At 37.8% G+C, this 16,049-nt stretch overlaps 1 protein-coding gene across 1 annotated transcript; it reads right to left on the bottom strand.

Moving 5' to 3' along the window:
• Positions 1-274: 274 nt before the first annotated feature.
• On the bottom strand, positions 275-15,376 carry LOC132622010 (receptor-like protein 43). The gene is made up of 5 exons (XM_060336517.1): positions 15,150-15,376; positions 14,648-14,898; positions 13,457-13,934; positions 810-977; positions 275-653 (listed from the first exon to the last, which is right to left on the bottom strand). Exons 1-5 carry the CDS (start codon positions 15,374-15,376, stop codon positions 275-277), a joined length of 1,503 nt encoding a protein of 500 aa, XP_060192500.1.
• Between the last annotated feature and the right edge of the window lie 673 nt (positions 15,377-16,049).

The raw sequence follows: 16,049 nt of genomic DNA, 5'->3' as shown, positions 1-16,049 counted from the left end.
TTTGAGATTCACCTCCATGTCTAAGTCATAAATGAACGGGTAAATCTATGTGTTTAGGTGGATCATTCTACTATAATAACACATATAAGCTGCTATCAAAACATAATTACATATACAAACAACAAATAGAAAATAAAAAGAAGTTGGCTCTTTCAATCTTCAATTAAGTCCGCCGTCTCAGCCTTCTCTTCTGTGCCCTTCTCATTTTCTTGGGAAAAGCGCCTTCAAGAAATTCCACAACCCATTTTGGCTTACGAGCTTTAGACATGAGGCTCTACATGACAGTTCCAACAACAAGTCCACACCTGTAGACTATGACCATGGATTCCCATGTAAATCCACTCGCAAAATATGAATCATCTTCTTCATCCGACTCCAATGGATGAGAAACATGTGATGGATCACTCGTTCCACATTGCTTTGATAAAGGAGGACCACATAAACCAAGGTTTTCACCATATGAATAATTTTCAAATGTGTTGAATTGTGGACCTCGAGGAATGCGTCTAACAAGAAGATTTTGAGAGAGGTTTAACATTGCCAGAAATTTTAGCTGTGTCAATTCCTGCAGAATCTTTCCAGTGAGCCAATTCCTAGAGAGATCTAATGCTTCAAGCATATTCAATTGCCCCAGTTCCATTGGAATATCCCCACTGAGATTGTTATGGGATATATTGAGTAGCCAAAGTGCGCTGAGATCCTTTAGTGTTTTCGGAATCAGACTTTCAAAATGGTTGCTTGAGAGATCTATGGTTGTCATGATTGTGTTGATTTTTTCTAGCTCAATATCCTAGCCTTTGATCACCAACCTCATTGAATCCTCGTACACTACATAAGAGAAGTCATAAGATGGTGTTTCCATATATCTGAAGTCCCCTTTGTCTGTGCCATTTTTTATTATTGCTTTGAAGTTTCGAAAAACTTCTGAAGGCAGTGAGCCACTGAAGTCATTATGAAACAGATCGAAAATCTGCAACCTGGGAAAGAAAAAATTCTGCCTAGTACTTATAGGTTCATGGAACTTGTTCAACTTTAATATAAGGACATGCAGCTCTTCAAGAGTTCCTAGCCAAGCTAGAAAGGTGTCATGTCACGACCCAAACCGATGGGCCATGACTAGTGCCCCAGCTAGACACTCGTATACGAACCCGCTAGATATAATCAGACAGAAACTAAGGACAATATGGAAATTTGTGAAAGCATGCTGTAGACTTATAATGTCATATATCAAAATGAATTTGTCTCCTGAGGAGTCACAGTTAACCAAAACATAAGAAAATATGCAAGCCGACAAGGCTGCCACTATATACGGGAAAATCCAAACGAACTATGTCGATATAGCTGACCAAAACATATATGCAACCCATACATGTCTACAGACCTCTAAGAATATAACAGTGACATATGACGGGTCAGGGCCCAGCCGTACCCCTGGATATGCATATGTCTGTATCAAAGGACCTGTACCAAAATGACTCAAACTCAGGAACAATGGAGCTCTCCAAGCAGCTGAGCAGAAGTCTTAGGCTGGACGATCACCAAACTGAATGTCTGCACCTGCGGGCATGAAACGCAGCCCCCGAAGAAAGGGGGTCAGTACGGAAAATGTACTGAATATGTAAAGCATGAAACATAGTAGTGAAGGTCATGATTGAATGGAAAGATGACATGAGATAAGTATGATAATCAAGGGATACCAATGCATATGTACCTTATGTGGTGAGTCATGCATATATATACTTTGTATACCGTATCCGTCCCATTATGGGACTCGGTTATATAAATATATACCGTACCCGGCCCTTTAGTAAGGAACTCGGTTATGTAAATATATACCATACCCGGCCCTTTAGTAAGGGACTTGATTATGTAAATATATACCGTACCCGGCCCTTTAGTAAGGGACTCGGTTATACAAAAAATATACTATACCCGACCCTTTAGTAAGGGACTCGGTTATGTAAATATATACCGTACCCGGACCTTTAGTAAGGGACTCGGTTATGTAAATATATACCGTACCCGGACCTTTAGTAAGGGACTCGGTTATGTAAATATATACCGTACCCGACCCTTTAGTAAGGGACTCGGTTATGTAAATATATACCGTACCCGACCTTTTAGTAAGGGACTCGGTTATATAAATATATACTGCATCCGGCTGTAACATCCCGTAAATCCGAGTTAGGTGTCAATGTGAAATAATTGGGGTTTAGATGTAATTTTAACCTTTTGGATCTCTTGAGATGGATAATGGTGTTAAATAATCTTTTCGGGGTCAAATGAGATAAGGAAGTTCCTTAGAAATCCTGAAATTCGTCTAAGTCTGAGACAATTTCAGTTATTCCCAGTTTTCGGGTATTTTTGTTAGGAATTTGGGAAAACTCAAAACATGAAAGTTGTAGGTATTTGAAATACCTTTCCAACCATATATTATGGAGGTCAAACAAAGGTCTGTAAGAAAAGTTATGACCGATTTACTGAAGCTGTATAAAATGGAAATCCCAATTCATGTAGGATTAGGTTTTAAAGCCCAAGGCTTTATAATAACCTATAAATACAACCCAAAAACGTCTAAGGAGAGGGTTTTTCCACCAGACCATATATAATCTCTCTAAGGTGAGTTTTTACTCAAATCCCTAAGTTAATTACCTTAACAAATCACTAGGTTAACACCGAATCATTATATGAAATCGATAGATTGTGGAAACTTCATTCAAGGTCAAATATGGGATGAAGCTTTGGGATTTCTTCAAAAAGGCAACACCCTCACACTTTTATGGATACATGGAATTATTATTATGTTTTAGACATGGAATAGTTAGTAGAATCATGAAATAGGATTGGTTTAGATGCACTTTATTAAAAACAAACCCTAGTATTTTTGCTATAGAATTTCCTCCGACCAGCCATATTAAATTGACATTTCCCGCTTATCTGACCGTTGGATCGAGCCCAAATTTTAACTGAGTGGTCCCAACATATAGGTCTTAAATGTGAATGGTAAAGATCGGATTTAGAGGTCTGTAGCTATGCGTTTCCAGCTATGAACAGTAGCTGCGAATTTGGTGGATATCTATAGTTTATTGGTCATACAAACCTCAATTAGATGTAGAATGATTCTTTGAAGCATGGAGCTTACGTTTGGAATATTTTAACGGGATTTAAGGTATGTCTCTTTAAAAATAAAATCCTTTTTGAATATAAAGGTAATTTGTATGTCTCTTTTGAACATACTGTTTCTATCGGTTTTTATTAACTCTTTGGTTGTGATTTGTATGTCTCTTTTGAAAATCCTTTTGACTATGAAGGTGTGTTGTATGTCTATATTTCAAAATTCGTCTTTTCCTGTATGTCTAGATTTCCCCAAAAATCTTCCTTGAAGTATGTCTATATTCCAAAAATCATCTTTTCAACTATGTCTACTTGTGAAGTACGCTTATATTGTGAAAGCATGAATTGTATTTGAGAATCCTTCCTTGATTTTTTGTATAAGGTATAACTCTTGTTTGGTGGAATTTATTCTGGAATTAAAGATGATTTCTTTTAGACAAGGTCATGCGCGTGTAGGGTTAAGCCCGCATCGAACCTTATACGAACTATACTACTTTGTGAAACTCGCTTTTCCCATTATTGGATGATTGAACTTAATCTTCTAAAGGTTGGACCTTAAACTTATTTTGTTGTTGAATGGGTTTCTTGAACTTGAAATTGAATAAGAGATTTGAATAATATTCTAAATCGGTTATGACTTGAAATGCCTCCATTTTGAGATGATGACTTGAGAAGTGAGATTCGGATCTAAGCCATGATTGATGATTCGGTAATATGCCATGATTTGTATTTTGTTGGTGTTTGGGCCTGTATGGGTAAGCTGTGCTAATCCAGAGGACGATTAGCCATTATGGATCCTAACGTATCGATACGGGTATTGCTGTGTCAGTCCAGAGGACGATTGACCTCTGTTGCTTCCTAGACCGGAGTATCTATGGCAGTGCTAGTCCAGAGGACGATTAGCCTCTGTTGTTTCCTAGCGCGGAGTATCTATTGCTGTGCTAGTCCAGAGGACGATTAGCCTCTGTTGCTTCCTAGCGCGGAGTATCTATTGCTGTGCTAGTCCAGAGGATGATTAGCCTCTGTCTTCCTAGACCGGAGTATCTATGGCTGTGCTAGTCCAGAGGACGATTAGCCTCCGTTGCTTCTAAGCCCGGAGTATCTATTGCTGTGCTAGTCCATATGATGATTAGTCTCCACGGTTTCCTAACCCGGAGTATCGATTGATTGATCTACCTGTGAGTGGCTTGTTTTATATCTTGTTGCCTGTGAGTGGCTTGTGGTGATTTGAATTCGTCAGTGAAATACTTGGCCTGGTAAATGGTAAGGAGTTAAGTTAATGTGTCTGTCATTGTTGGGTTCTTTGATGACTCTTTAATGTTGTTGACTCACTTTATTCCTGGGTTTGAACTGTTATTTTCATTGATATCATTTTATTGATTTTATTCACTATATCTTGTTTTGTTAACTATTGCCCCTTAGACACTCACTGAGTACCCAGTACTCAGGCATTCCATTGTTGTTTTTTATGGTATGTTAGGTATCATTGAAGAGCAGGTTCGTGATACGCCTACGACTTAAGAGAACTTGCTGCTTTCGAGACTATTCGGTGAGCCCACATGATTGTTCGTGGGGCACCATTCTATCTTTACTTTTCGTCTTTTAGTTTCGGGCTGCGTCCTGATGATTTAGACATTGCTCATTATCTTAGAAGCTCCATAGTATACGTTCTTGTGGGTAGTTATTGAGTTATTGATTAACTCTCGGGCACGTTATTACGTTTGACTAAGTATTGGGTGAATAAAGACTTCCGCTGATTTAATTTATATATTCATGATTTGTTACATTTAATTTATAAACTGTTGGAGGCGAATGTTGAACCTGGCGGGTTCAAGTGTTATAATTATTTTATAAGGTGCTTTTGGGGTTGTTTATAGTATCGGATGCCTGTTACGTCCAGGGTGGGTTTTGGGGCTTGACACCGGCCCTTTAGTAAGGGATTCAGTTATATAAATATATACCGTACCCGACCCTTTAGTAAGGTACTCGGTTATGTAAATATATACATAAATATATTATCACATGAGTAGCATGCATGAGAGCCCAAGATCGCTATGACTCTATCGGAGTGATGTAAGGTCGGTAACCTCCGATTATATTACGAAATAATCATCATCGCTCTTTCTCACCTTGAAGGAACAATTATTATAAGGTGAGATCAACAACAATGAATAGAATCGAGAAAATGATGAAATAGCTCAACATTCTCATATTCACATTGAAATCATAAGCTTGGAACTTTTAAACATAAAATCATCATCATCTTTATAATCATCATAGAATCATTCTCATCTTTAACATCATGAGAAGCTTTAAGAATCATGAGCTTCTAGCTTTTGAAAACAAGAAGGTTATGGAAACATTTATGGAATCATAACATAGGAATCATGCCTTTGAAAGAAAGGGACGAGCCCTAACATACCTGTTCAGCCTCCAATTTTCTACACTTATTCGTACGAGCTTGCAAGTCTACATTTAAGAGGATGCACACTATCGTTAGACTCATCGTAGTATATTTGTGCTAAACTTTCAAGTAAACCTTTCTAGAATCTGCTGAAATTTCGGCAGCATCTCCTCTATTTATATGCCTAACCCGAAATCTCAATTCAGCAACCAACAACAACAACAATATCAACATTAATAAAGTATCCCTCACGTCGTTTTTCCAATTTCCACAACCAACAATTTTATTATACGACCATTTAATCACTCTATATTCGTGAATAAACCAAAAGTAATAATAATAAAGAGAAATTCATACCTTATTCTTGTTGAAATAGCAATATCTTCAATATTCACTTGGAATCCACGTCAAAATCCACTGCACAACAATACTAGAATTACGATCATGCGCTACCCGAGCCTCGACTAATCAAAATCACTCCAATTCCTCACTTTCTTTATGACATAAACACCCCTATATGTTGCTGAGTTCCCAATCTGATTTTTGGTGAGAAAAAAAAGGGGTTTTTCCCCCTTTCTAAGGTTCAAATTCAGGTCGGGTCACTGTAGCAGTTTACTGTAGCAGGTCGGTTACTCTGGCACACGTTTATGCGTTGTCAGCCGAACTTTTAACGTCCATAATTCTCTACTCTGATGTATCGATGAACGGTTTATTGCATTAGAAACTAGACTCGACGAAATTCATTTTAGGCTTTTGAAACACCTTAAAACACTTCATATGCTTAGAGATATTCTTCCCTCAAGTTGGACCAAAATTTTCACACGAAACTTTAACCATTCTTTCTCCAAAGTCGTACTACTCCATTTCTTCCACTCATTTCCTTATAAAACCTTTCGGTATACCTTATATACATCCTTCCCTCATTAAGTATACTTAATAATGCTTGCTCCTTATATTCCAAAGTAGTTTTATTTAACCATAACTCAACATACTTATGTTTCAAATTTGATAGGTGCTTTTTTGAAGAAACGGGGTGTAACATCCTTCCCCTCTTAAAAACATTCGTCCTCGAATGTTGTAGTGTGCCGATCCTCGATATCCTCATTAATTTTTTTTGTTTGACTACCATATACTTATATTATAATTTGGTCAGTTTCGTCCTGTTCTTCTTAGCTCTTTATCAAATTCATTTGTGAGTCGTACAGTCTTCAATTCTCATGTATATGATCATAAGTCAATTATTATTCCGTTCTCATTCTGTCTTCATTCCTGTGGTTTAACTGGCCACACCAAGGCTACTCACCGTCCTGCGAGCGTCCTTCCTCATTTCTTTATTAGCGGATAACTCCTTTGCTCGAATACAATACTTTATTTTGTTGACTCCTCCGATACTATCTTGGCTATACCTACTTGTACTTATTGAGCTTAGATACGTGCTAAATTATCCCTTCGTAATTCATCAGCCAAGCTTTCCGATTTATCATAAATTTTCTTATACTAATGTCCCATTGCTTGTTCAGCATTACTCTGCTACTGACAAATCCTTACTCTTAACGGTTACGTCTCTTTAACCATCTTTCTTAATTCCTTTCCATAATCAGTTATAACCATATCCTCAATACAATTTCTTAAATACGTACATTCCTAATGTTCCATCATCATCTTTATTATTCTTCGTAGCAGGATTATATATTGCGATGAACCAATAATCATAGTTCGAACTGGTCTATAGCTCACAATATCTTCGAGTTCTTGTCAAACTCTCCCTTTAATTCCTTTGCCTCAAATCTTGCAATATAACTTATAATTATAAAGTTAGGGAAATTCTCACTTTACCACAGCTTCTTTTCCAACATCGGTATGGTATACTTACCCTTGACATCCTCATTCCAGTGATCACTTTGTTAGCTGTCATTCCTTGTTGGCTTTCCGGTATGTCCATTCCCATCTGCGGGGCATAACCTTACGCTGATGATTCATATAATTCTATAATACATACCCTTATGCTCAGTATAGTTAGTGACCCGTGATATACTTTCTAGTTTCTGGTGATGCTGTTGCCTTTCTATATGCACCCACATCGTTCTTCCTCTCTTTAGAGATCGCCATACCGCTTATCGTTACTCCCTTTGTTAAGATTATCATATTTTTCCTGTAATATCAATATTTTCTTCCGTTGTAACCCAAAGTGTCCTTTGTACTCATCATCCATTTCATCATTCTCTTTGTAGTTAGCTTGCAGAGCTTTCTTACAATCTTTATCACTCTTTAGGATATGTCACTTCCTATTTAGGTGCGGCACAAATTTCCCTGGTCTAGAAATATCATATCTCACGCCCGAATGAAATATTCTCTTGATCCATTTTAATTCCTTTTCATACCTGCTTTGTGGTATGCTTATCCTTAAATCGTTTCTGCTCCCTTTTAATGCATTCTTGATATGCCACTGCGTCCCGAATCTTGCCCTCTTTAAGCTAACATCTTTCTTTCCTTGGAATTTTGACAATGTCACACCTCGTTTCAGGACTAGATCTTCTCTTCCCCCCCTTTTTAAAGGTGTTCTTATACACTAGTAATTCCCGAGTATCAGCAGTCATCGGCCTACCCTAATGATCCTCCCACTCTTTTGGTCTCATGTAATACCAGAATTCTCTCATAGTATAGCTTGACTTATTTTCCTTTCTGCTAATCGAGGGCCTTGCATTTAAACGAAGCGCTTATGCATTACAGATCCATTCTCGCTGCCTTCTTTAAGGCCCTTCTACTTCTACCTTTTATGACTGAACATTTCCCGAATCAACGGGTTAATGGGGACATAAGAATCCATCAAAACATTTCACGGAACGTTTGGTCAAACTTTTCTCTTTTTATCCTTCGTCTTCCTCCATAACTATTATCACTAAAATTCTTCTTACTCTGAGTTTCCGGTTTCACTCTACGTCTACAATATATCATTGAGAGTTAATATGCTACACTCTTCCCCTTCCACTATCAATCATTTTATTTACTTAGCTCACTTATCCGAAATTTTCCTTGACTACTTATTTGCATCCCGCCTATGCGTTGTAGTTCTTCCAGTGTTCTGCCAGTTCTTGTTCGTGTCGTGAAATCCTTGCAAATATACTTTCTTCTTTCTTCTCCTTCCTGCCGCCAAGGCTAGTCCATACTCATGAATATTTCCCATACATCCTTCTATTTCGTTTATAATCGAATCTCGGTATTCCTTATCCTCATCCCATGTCATTGATGTACTACCTCTTGGTTTGCTTTGTTAGTTCATTGTCCTCTCTCTTGTCCTTGGTGATTTCTCAATTTTCCTTTTCTCCCTTCTTCTTCTCTTCTCTCCTTTTGACCAGCCCATTAGTGTGCCTTTCCTACTTTCATCCTCAAACCTTCCTTGAGTTCCTTCCTCCACAAGCGCCCTTCTCCATTTGTTATTTTATAGTTTTGACCTTGAAGTTCGTGAAATATTCCTTTAAACGTGAAAATTCGTTCTATTTTTAAATCATCTTTTAGGGAAGCTTTTCCGTTTTCGAGGCAACCGTGTCAGTATGACTACACATTTATTCCTTTATACACCTCTCGAGATCTGGAAATCTCTTAGTATTGTTGCAAGGCCTGATCATTCTCTCTCTTACTTCACATCTCTATTTGTGATTACTATCCTTTAGTCCCACTTATCAAAGTCTTTTTTTAACCCCACACATTCATCTTTTGTTTCACACTACTATACTTTATCCCTTTTGCATGCCTATTTCCGAATTTTATCCAATTAGTCCCTTGCCTTGCCCGTCGTCTCTCTTGGAAGCTTCACTCACCCCCTATTTCTTACACTTTACTTTTTATATACTCATTTTTTTTTTCTTTCCCTGATGTTATTGCATTAGGACTTTCCAACTCTAACCTGTGGTGAAAATATCATCAACTTACCTTGTAACATCTATCACTTGAACTTCACTACCCTGTTCAATTGATGCCTTTAGTATACCGCAAAGTCAGTTGCTGGGACATATATACCGGTTGGCGCAGCCACATATGGGATGTCAGACACACACACATACATACACACACACACACACACACACACACACACACACACACACACACATATATATATATATATGTTTACTAACGCGTCGCTTACAAAGTACTTCCCAATACTCTTCGAACTCATCCTAATTCTAGAGCTTTGATGCACCTTCTTTCTCTTTGCCAGTCTAGTCCTCCTCATCCTTCGCCATCTTTTAGGGTTTCCAACCACTCTGCATACTCCAATTTCCCTTAGGTTACTCTAGCTTCTCATCTGTCTCTTATGTCTGAATTTGTAGGACTCTTAATATACTTTCCAGGGGGTCAACCATCCTAGTATTACTCTCACCCTAGCACGCTTAACCTTTGGGTGCTAATAGGATCCGGTACGTTAGTGCTGGTACGATCACATCCACTCACATGACCTAGAACAAGTTGAAGTTCTAATGGGTCCCAATAAATTTTCATAATGCATCTCCCTCCCGATTAAAAAGGATCTCTTACTCTTTCGACTAAGCAAATGCTATTTTGGCCTTTGAAATCCTCAATTATCACCTTCAATCTGCATGTATGACTACTTTTCATCCAAACTTTCAAGATTCCCAATGGTGGCGAAAGCATCTTAATCGCAGTTACTTATAAATACTTTGGTTATTGGTCCCTTAAGGATTTCCGCTCGTTGCTATTAAGTAATAATCTACAGTAAATGCACATACGCTCGTTGCTATTAAGTAATAATCTACAGTAAATGCACATACGCTCGTTGCTATTAAGTAATAATCTACAGTAAATGCACACACATAGGAAATTTCCATAAAAGACTCATATAGCTATAGCCGATCGGTCCTTAGCCTAATCTGGTGGGATATAGAGTGAAGTGTGCTCTTCATCCTTGTCTTCCCACTGTCTACTAGTCTGGCATAACATAACGTAGAAATGTAGGAAAAATCTAGATGTGCCAAACTCTGTACTTCCTCAATTACGTCTTCGTCCACAGGAGTCTCGTGAACCCTTAAACGGGTCTTTGTCATATGATTTCTCAGTCGGGTCTCCTCCTACTGGAGCCACATCCTCCAATGGGTCCGTCTCAATGGAATAGCAGATGATTTTTCTTATACCTCTTAACATCCTCGATCCTGAGTCGACGGGTGATACGGGTCTCATGTCCCCCTTCGAAGCCTCACTTACGCTCCCATTAACTGAACTTGTCCTCTTCCCCAATACAATCCTGCAACTCAACAAAAATCGTACCAAGAACGAGCTTTCCTATCATTGGCTCTACTGAAGAAAGATGACATCCTAAATGTCCTGTAGCTTCCTATTTATAGATGTGGTGCACAACACACTGATAAATAAGACTCTACTAGACACGGTCTGTAGACACTCCGAGGATAAACTGCTCTGATACCACTTCTGTCACGACCCAAGCCGATGGGCCATGACTAGTGCCCCAGCTGGACACTCGTATACAAACCTACTAGATATAATCAGATTGAAACTAAGGACAATATGGAAATTTGTGAAAGCATGCTGTAGACTCATAATGTCATATATCAAAATGAACCTGTCTCCCGAGGAGTCATAGTTAACCAAAACATAACAAAATATGCAAGCCGACAAGGCTGCTACTATATACGGGAAAATCCAAACGAACTATGTCGATATAGCTGACCAAAACATATAAACAAACCCATACATGTCTACAGACCTCTAAGAATATAACAGTCATATGACGGGCCAGGGCCCAGCTGTACCCCTGGATATGCATAAGTCTATATCAAAGGATCTGTACCAAAATGACTCAAGCTCGGGAACAATGGAGCTCTCCAAGCAGCTGAGCAGAAGTCTTAGGCTGGAGGATCACCAAACTGAGTGTCTGCACCTGCGGGCATGAAACGCAGCCCTCGAAGAAAGGGGGTCAGTACGGAAAATGTACTGAATATGTAAAGCATGAAACACAGTAGTGAAGGTCATGACTGAATGGAAAGATGACATGAGATAAGTATGATAATCAAGGGATACCAATGCATCTGTACCTTATGTGGTGAGTCATGCATATAAATACTCTGTATACCGTACTCGGCCCATTATGGGACTCGGTTATATAAATATATACCGTACTCGGCCCTTAAGTAAGGGACTCAGTTATGTAAATATATACCGTACCCGGCCCTTTAGTAAGGGACTCGGTTATGTAAATATATACTCTACCCGACCCTTTAGTAAGGGACTCGGTTATGTAAATATATACCGTACCCGGCCCTTTAGTAAGGGACTCGGTTATATAAATATGTACCGTACCCAGCCCTTTAGTAAGGGACTCGGTTTTGTAAATATATATCGTACCCGACCCTTTAGTAAGGGACTCGGTTATATAAATATATACCATACCCGGCCCTTTAGTAAGGGACTCGGTTATGTAAATATGTACATAAATATATTATAACATGAGAAGCATGCATGAGAGCCCAAGAACGCTATGACTCTATCGGAGTAACGTAAGGTCAGTAACCTCCGATTATATTATGGAATAATCATCATCGCTCTTTCTCACCTTGAAGGAACAATTATTATAAGGTGAGATCAACAACAATGAATAGAATCGAGAAATTGATGAAATAGCTCAACATTCTCATATTCACATTGAAATCATAAGCTTGGAATTTTTAAACATAAAATCATCATCATCTTTATAATCATCATAGAATCATTCTCATCTTTAACATCATGAGAAGCTTTAAGAATCATGAACTTCTACCTTTTGAAAACAAGAAGGTTATGGAAACATTTATGGAATCATAACATCAGAATCATACCCTTGAAAGAAAGGGACGAGCCTTAACATATTTGTTCAGCCTCCAATTATCTACACTTATTCGTACGAGCTCGCAAGTATACATTTAAGAGGATGCACACTATCGTTAGACTCATCGTAGTATATTTGTGCTAAACTTTCAAGTAAACTTTTCTATAATCTGCCAAAATTTTGGCAGCATCTCCTCTATTTATATGCCTAGCCCGAAATCTCAATTCAGCAACCAACAACAACAAAAACAATATAAATATTAATAACATCATCTCCAACACCAATATGTACCATAAAATATCCCTCACGACGTTTTTCCAATTTCCACAACTGACAACTTTATTATACGACCATTTAAACACTCTATCTTCGTGAATAAACCAAAAGTAATATTAATAAAGAGAAATTCATACTTTTTTCTTGTTGAAATAGCAATATCTTCAATATTCAATTGGAATCCACATCAAAATCCACCGCACAACAATACTAGAATTACGATTATGCACTACCCGAGCCTCGACGAATCAAAATCACTCCAATTCCTCACTTTCTTTATGACAAAAATACCCTTATATGTTGCTGAGTTCCCAATCTGATTTTTGGTGAAAAAAATGAGGGTTTTCCCCTTTTATAAGGTTCAAATTCGGGGGGTCACTGTAGCAGCACTGTAGCAGGTCGGTTACTGTAGCAGTACTGTAGCACGCATTTTTGCTTTGTCAGCCGAACTTGTAACGTCCATAATTATCTACCCTGATGTTCTATTGATGAGCGGTTTGTTGCGTTGGAAACCAGACTCGATGAACTTCATTTTAGGTTTTTAAAACACCTTAAAACACTTCATATGCTAAGAGATATTCTTCCCTCAATTTGGACCAAAATTTTCACACGAAACTTTACCCATCCTTTCTCCAAAGTCGTACACTCCATTTCTTCCACTCATTTCCTTATAAAACCTTCCGGTATACCTTATATACATTCTTAAATCGTTAAATATACTTAATAATGCTTGCTCCTTATATTCCAAAGTAGTTTTACTTAACCATAACTCAACGTACTTATGTTTCAAATTTGATAAGTGCTTCTTCGAAGATACGGGGTGTAACATGTCATTTATAGCGTTATTCCCCATATCAAGGACTTCTGAACCGGTACAATTGAGAAATGACACAAGGAAAAGTCCTTCAAATCGATTACCATTCAAGACAATGGTACTCAATGAAGTGCTCTGTGCACATAACGATAGAAGACTTCCAGTAAAACTATTTCTTCTCAAGTCTAGCGCAGATAGCCTAACCATTTTGCCCAAGCAATTTGGAATAGAGTCATTGAAGTAATTGTGGGATAAATCTAGAAATGTAAGGCTGCTCATGTTACAAAAGGATGAAGGTAGTCGACCCTGAAGGAAGTTAAATTTAAGATCAAGATATTGTGGAGTAGGGTGATGAAGTTGTTCCATGTGTCTTGTAAGTGAGTTATGAGAAAGGTTTAGGTACTTCAATGAGTCCCACCTCATGCCGTTAAAACAGTTAGGGCTTGGACCATCAATCTTATTATTAGAAAGATCCAACAACACAAGTGCGGCTGAATTCTCAATAAGTGTGGAAAAGCATTCAGTTCACAAGATGATAACAACAAATATGCTAGGCTAGGAAAAGTGATATTTATTCCTGCATCCATGTTATTTGATGAAACGTCAAGGTGGGTTAGGTTAATGAGATTCTCAAGTGATTGAAGAAAAGGACCATTGAGTTGATTAGGACTTAAATCCAACTTCCATAATGCTGGGTTTGTTTTGAGCTCATCAACCACTCTACTGAATTAATTATGATTGAGCCTTAAAATGACTAAGGAAGGGAGGCTAAACACCCAAGAGGGTATTGTTCCATTCAGTTATTTGTGAGACAAATCTAGACCATATAGCTTTTGCAGCATGCTGGCATTGCTAGGCAGTGGGCCAAATAGGGAATTACTCGACAAGTCTAAGCTTTCAAGATGTGACAAGCTTAAAATTGAAGAGGGAAATGGGCCAATAAAGCTGTTATTAGAAAGATCCAATTCAAATAGCTCTTGTAGGTTATAGAAAACATTGGGAATTTTGCCTCTAACGGAGTTAGATGAAAGATCTAAAAGTGTGAGCTATTTCAGTTTGGAGATTGTTGAAGGAATAGGGCCGCTGATATTATTATTACCTAAATCTAACTCCCTAATTTGGGTTAGGTTGCCAATGGAATTAGGAATCTGTCCAGTGAAATGATTACCTTATAAATATAACTCCCTAATTTGGGTTAGGTTGCCATTAGAATCAGGAATCGAACCAAAGAAGCCACATTCATGGAGGTCCAAGTTATTCAAGGAACTCAAGGTGCCAACTGAATTAGGCAGCTCACCAAAGATGCCTGTATTTGAGATATCCAACTCCAACAGAGTGTTGCTGGGGTGGATCTTTTGAAAAACTCCTTTTAGAAAAGAGTTATCACCCAATATGAGCCTTTCCAAGTTTGGCAGAAGAAAGAGCTCTCTGACAGAACGCCTTGCAAATTGGTATCTGTAAAATCCACGTACCTTAATGAAGAAGACAAATTCATAGGTATTAGAGATGAGATGTTGACAGAAGTGAGAGAAACCCCCTCCAGATTTGTGAAGTTTTGAAGCAGTCGTTCAAATGTTCTCTGGTCAAGTTATGATTCATGAAAATCAGAAATAGAAGAAGAAAGATCAAGTGAACTTAACTACGAAAGGTATGAGATTTTTGTTGGGATTTTACCATCAAAGTAAGAGTTATAAAGGTTGAGATGCCTCAAATTCCTCAACCAGCCAATACCATTTGGAATTGAAGAATAATTGAAGTCATTATAAGCAAGGTTAAGTCTCTGAAGATGATGGAGTTGGAAGAGGCTACTGTTGGGTTGAATACTTTCACTAAGCTGACTGCAACTAAGGTCCAGGCTGATAATGTTTCTAGTTAACAAGTCACAAGTGACTACATCCCAAGTGCAGCAATCCCTGCTCTCATTCCAAGACATTGTTTTTGGGATAGAAGTATAACACTCACTGACATAGGAAGAAATTTCAAAGGGTTTCTTGAACTGGAGCAAAGCAAAAGCTTCACTAAGAGAGCAACGACGATGCATAAAGGAAGAAGACAAGCTTTGACTTAGCAACACATAACAAAGAAGTGAATAAAAGAAAAAGAAACGTCCCATTTTATTTTATTTTATTTTGTATTCTACAGATAAAAGAATGTTCTTACAAAAACAATCATCATAATCCATATATATATATATATCAGTGGTCGATTGACGAGTTGTAGCTTCTTACAAATTTCCGAGATATTGATGGATTTACTCATATATTTTGTCATTTTCCATCTTATTCTCCACAAGACTTTTCAAATGATAGAGAAGAAGATATTAAACTAGGGACATTCCAATTCTTACACTAATCATGCAATGGTCTCGAAAAAGATTAGAAATGTGAAACACATTTCTCCTACATAAATTTTTCTATCCACATACAGAGAACCAACTTTACTTACTTAAAGACTGAACCATGTGTAACACATGAAAAAAATGGTATCTTTCAGTTGTTCCCAACAACTCAATGATACCAATTTTAAAATTTTGGCATAAGCATTACACTTAGATACAACATAATAACAGTCAAACTATTTATTTTGGGAACTTCTTAATCTAAGAT

The sequence above is a fragment of the Lycium barbarum genome, chromosome 12 (assembly GCF_019175385.1).
Source record: "Lycium barbarum isolate Lr01 chromosome 12, ASM1917538v2, whole genome shotgun sequence".
Taxonomy (NCBI): Eukaryota; Viridiplantae; Streptophyta; class Magnoliopsida; order Solanales; family Solanaceae; genus Lycium; species Lycium barbarum.
The sequence above is the reverse complement of the archived record's forward strand: the minus strand, read 5'-3'. Positions and strand labels throughout refer to the sequence as shown.

Bases quoted from the DNA above. Each gene is read 5' to 3' on its own strand.
- LOC132622010 (XM_060336517.1), bottom strand. From the start codon at position 15,376: ATGTCTTGGAATGAGAGCAGGGATTGCTGCACTTGGGATGTAGTCACT. The intron at 14,899-15,149 runs GCATCTCAACCT...TGGATTTTACAG, and splicing joins GGCTGGTTGAGGAATTTGAG to ATACCAATTTGCAAGGCGTT. The intron at 978-13,456 runs GTTACACCCCGT...TTTCTTTCCCAG, and splicing joins AATAACGCTATAAATGACAT to GTTGCAGATTTTCGATCTGT.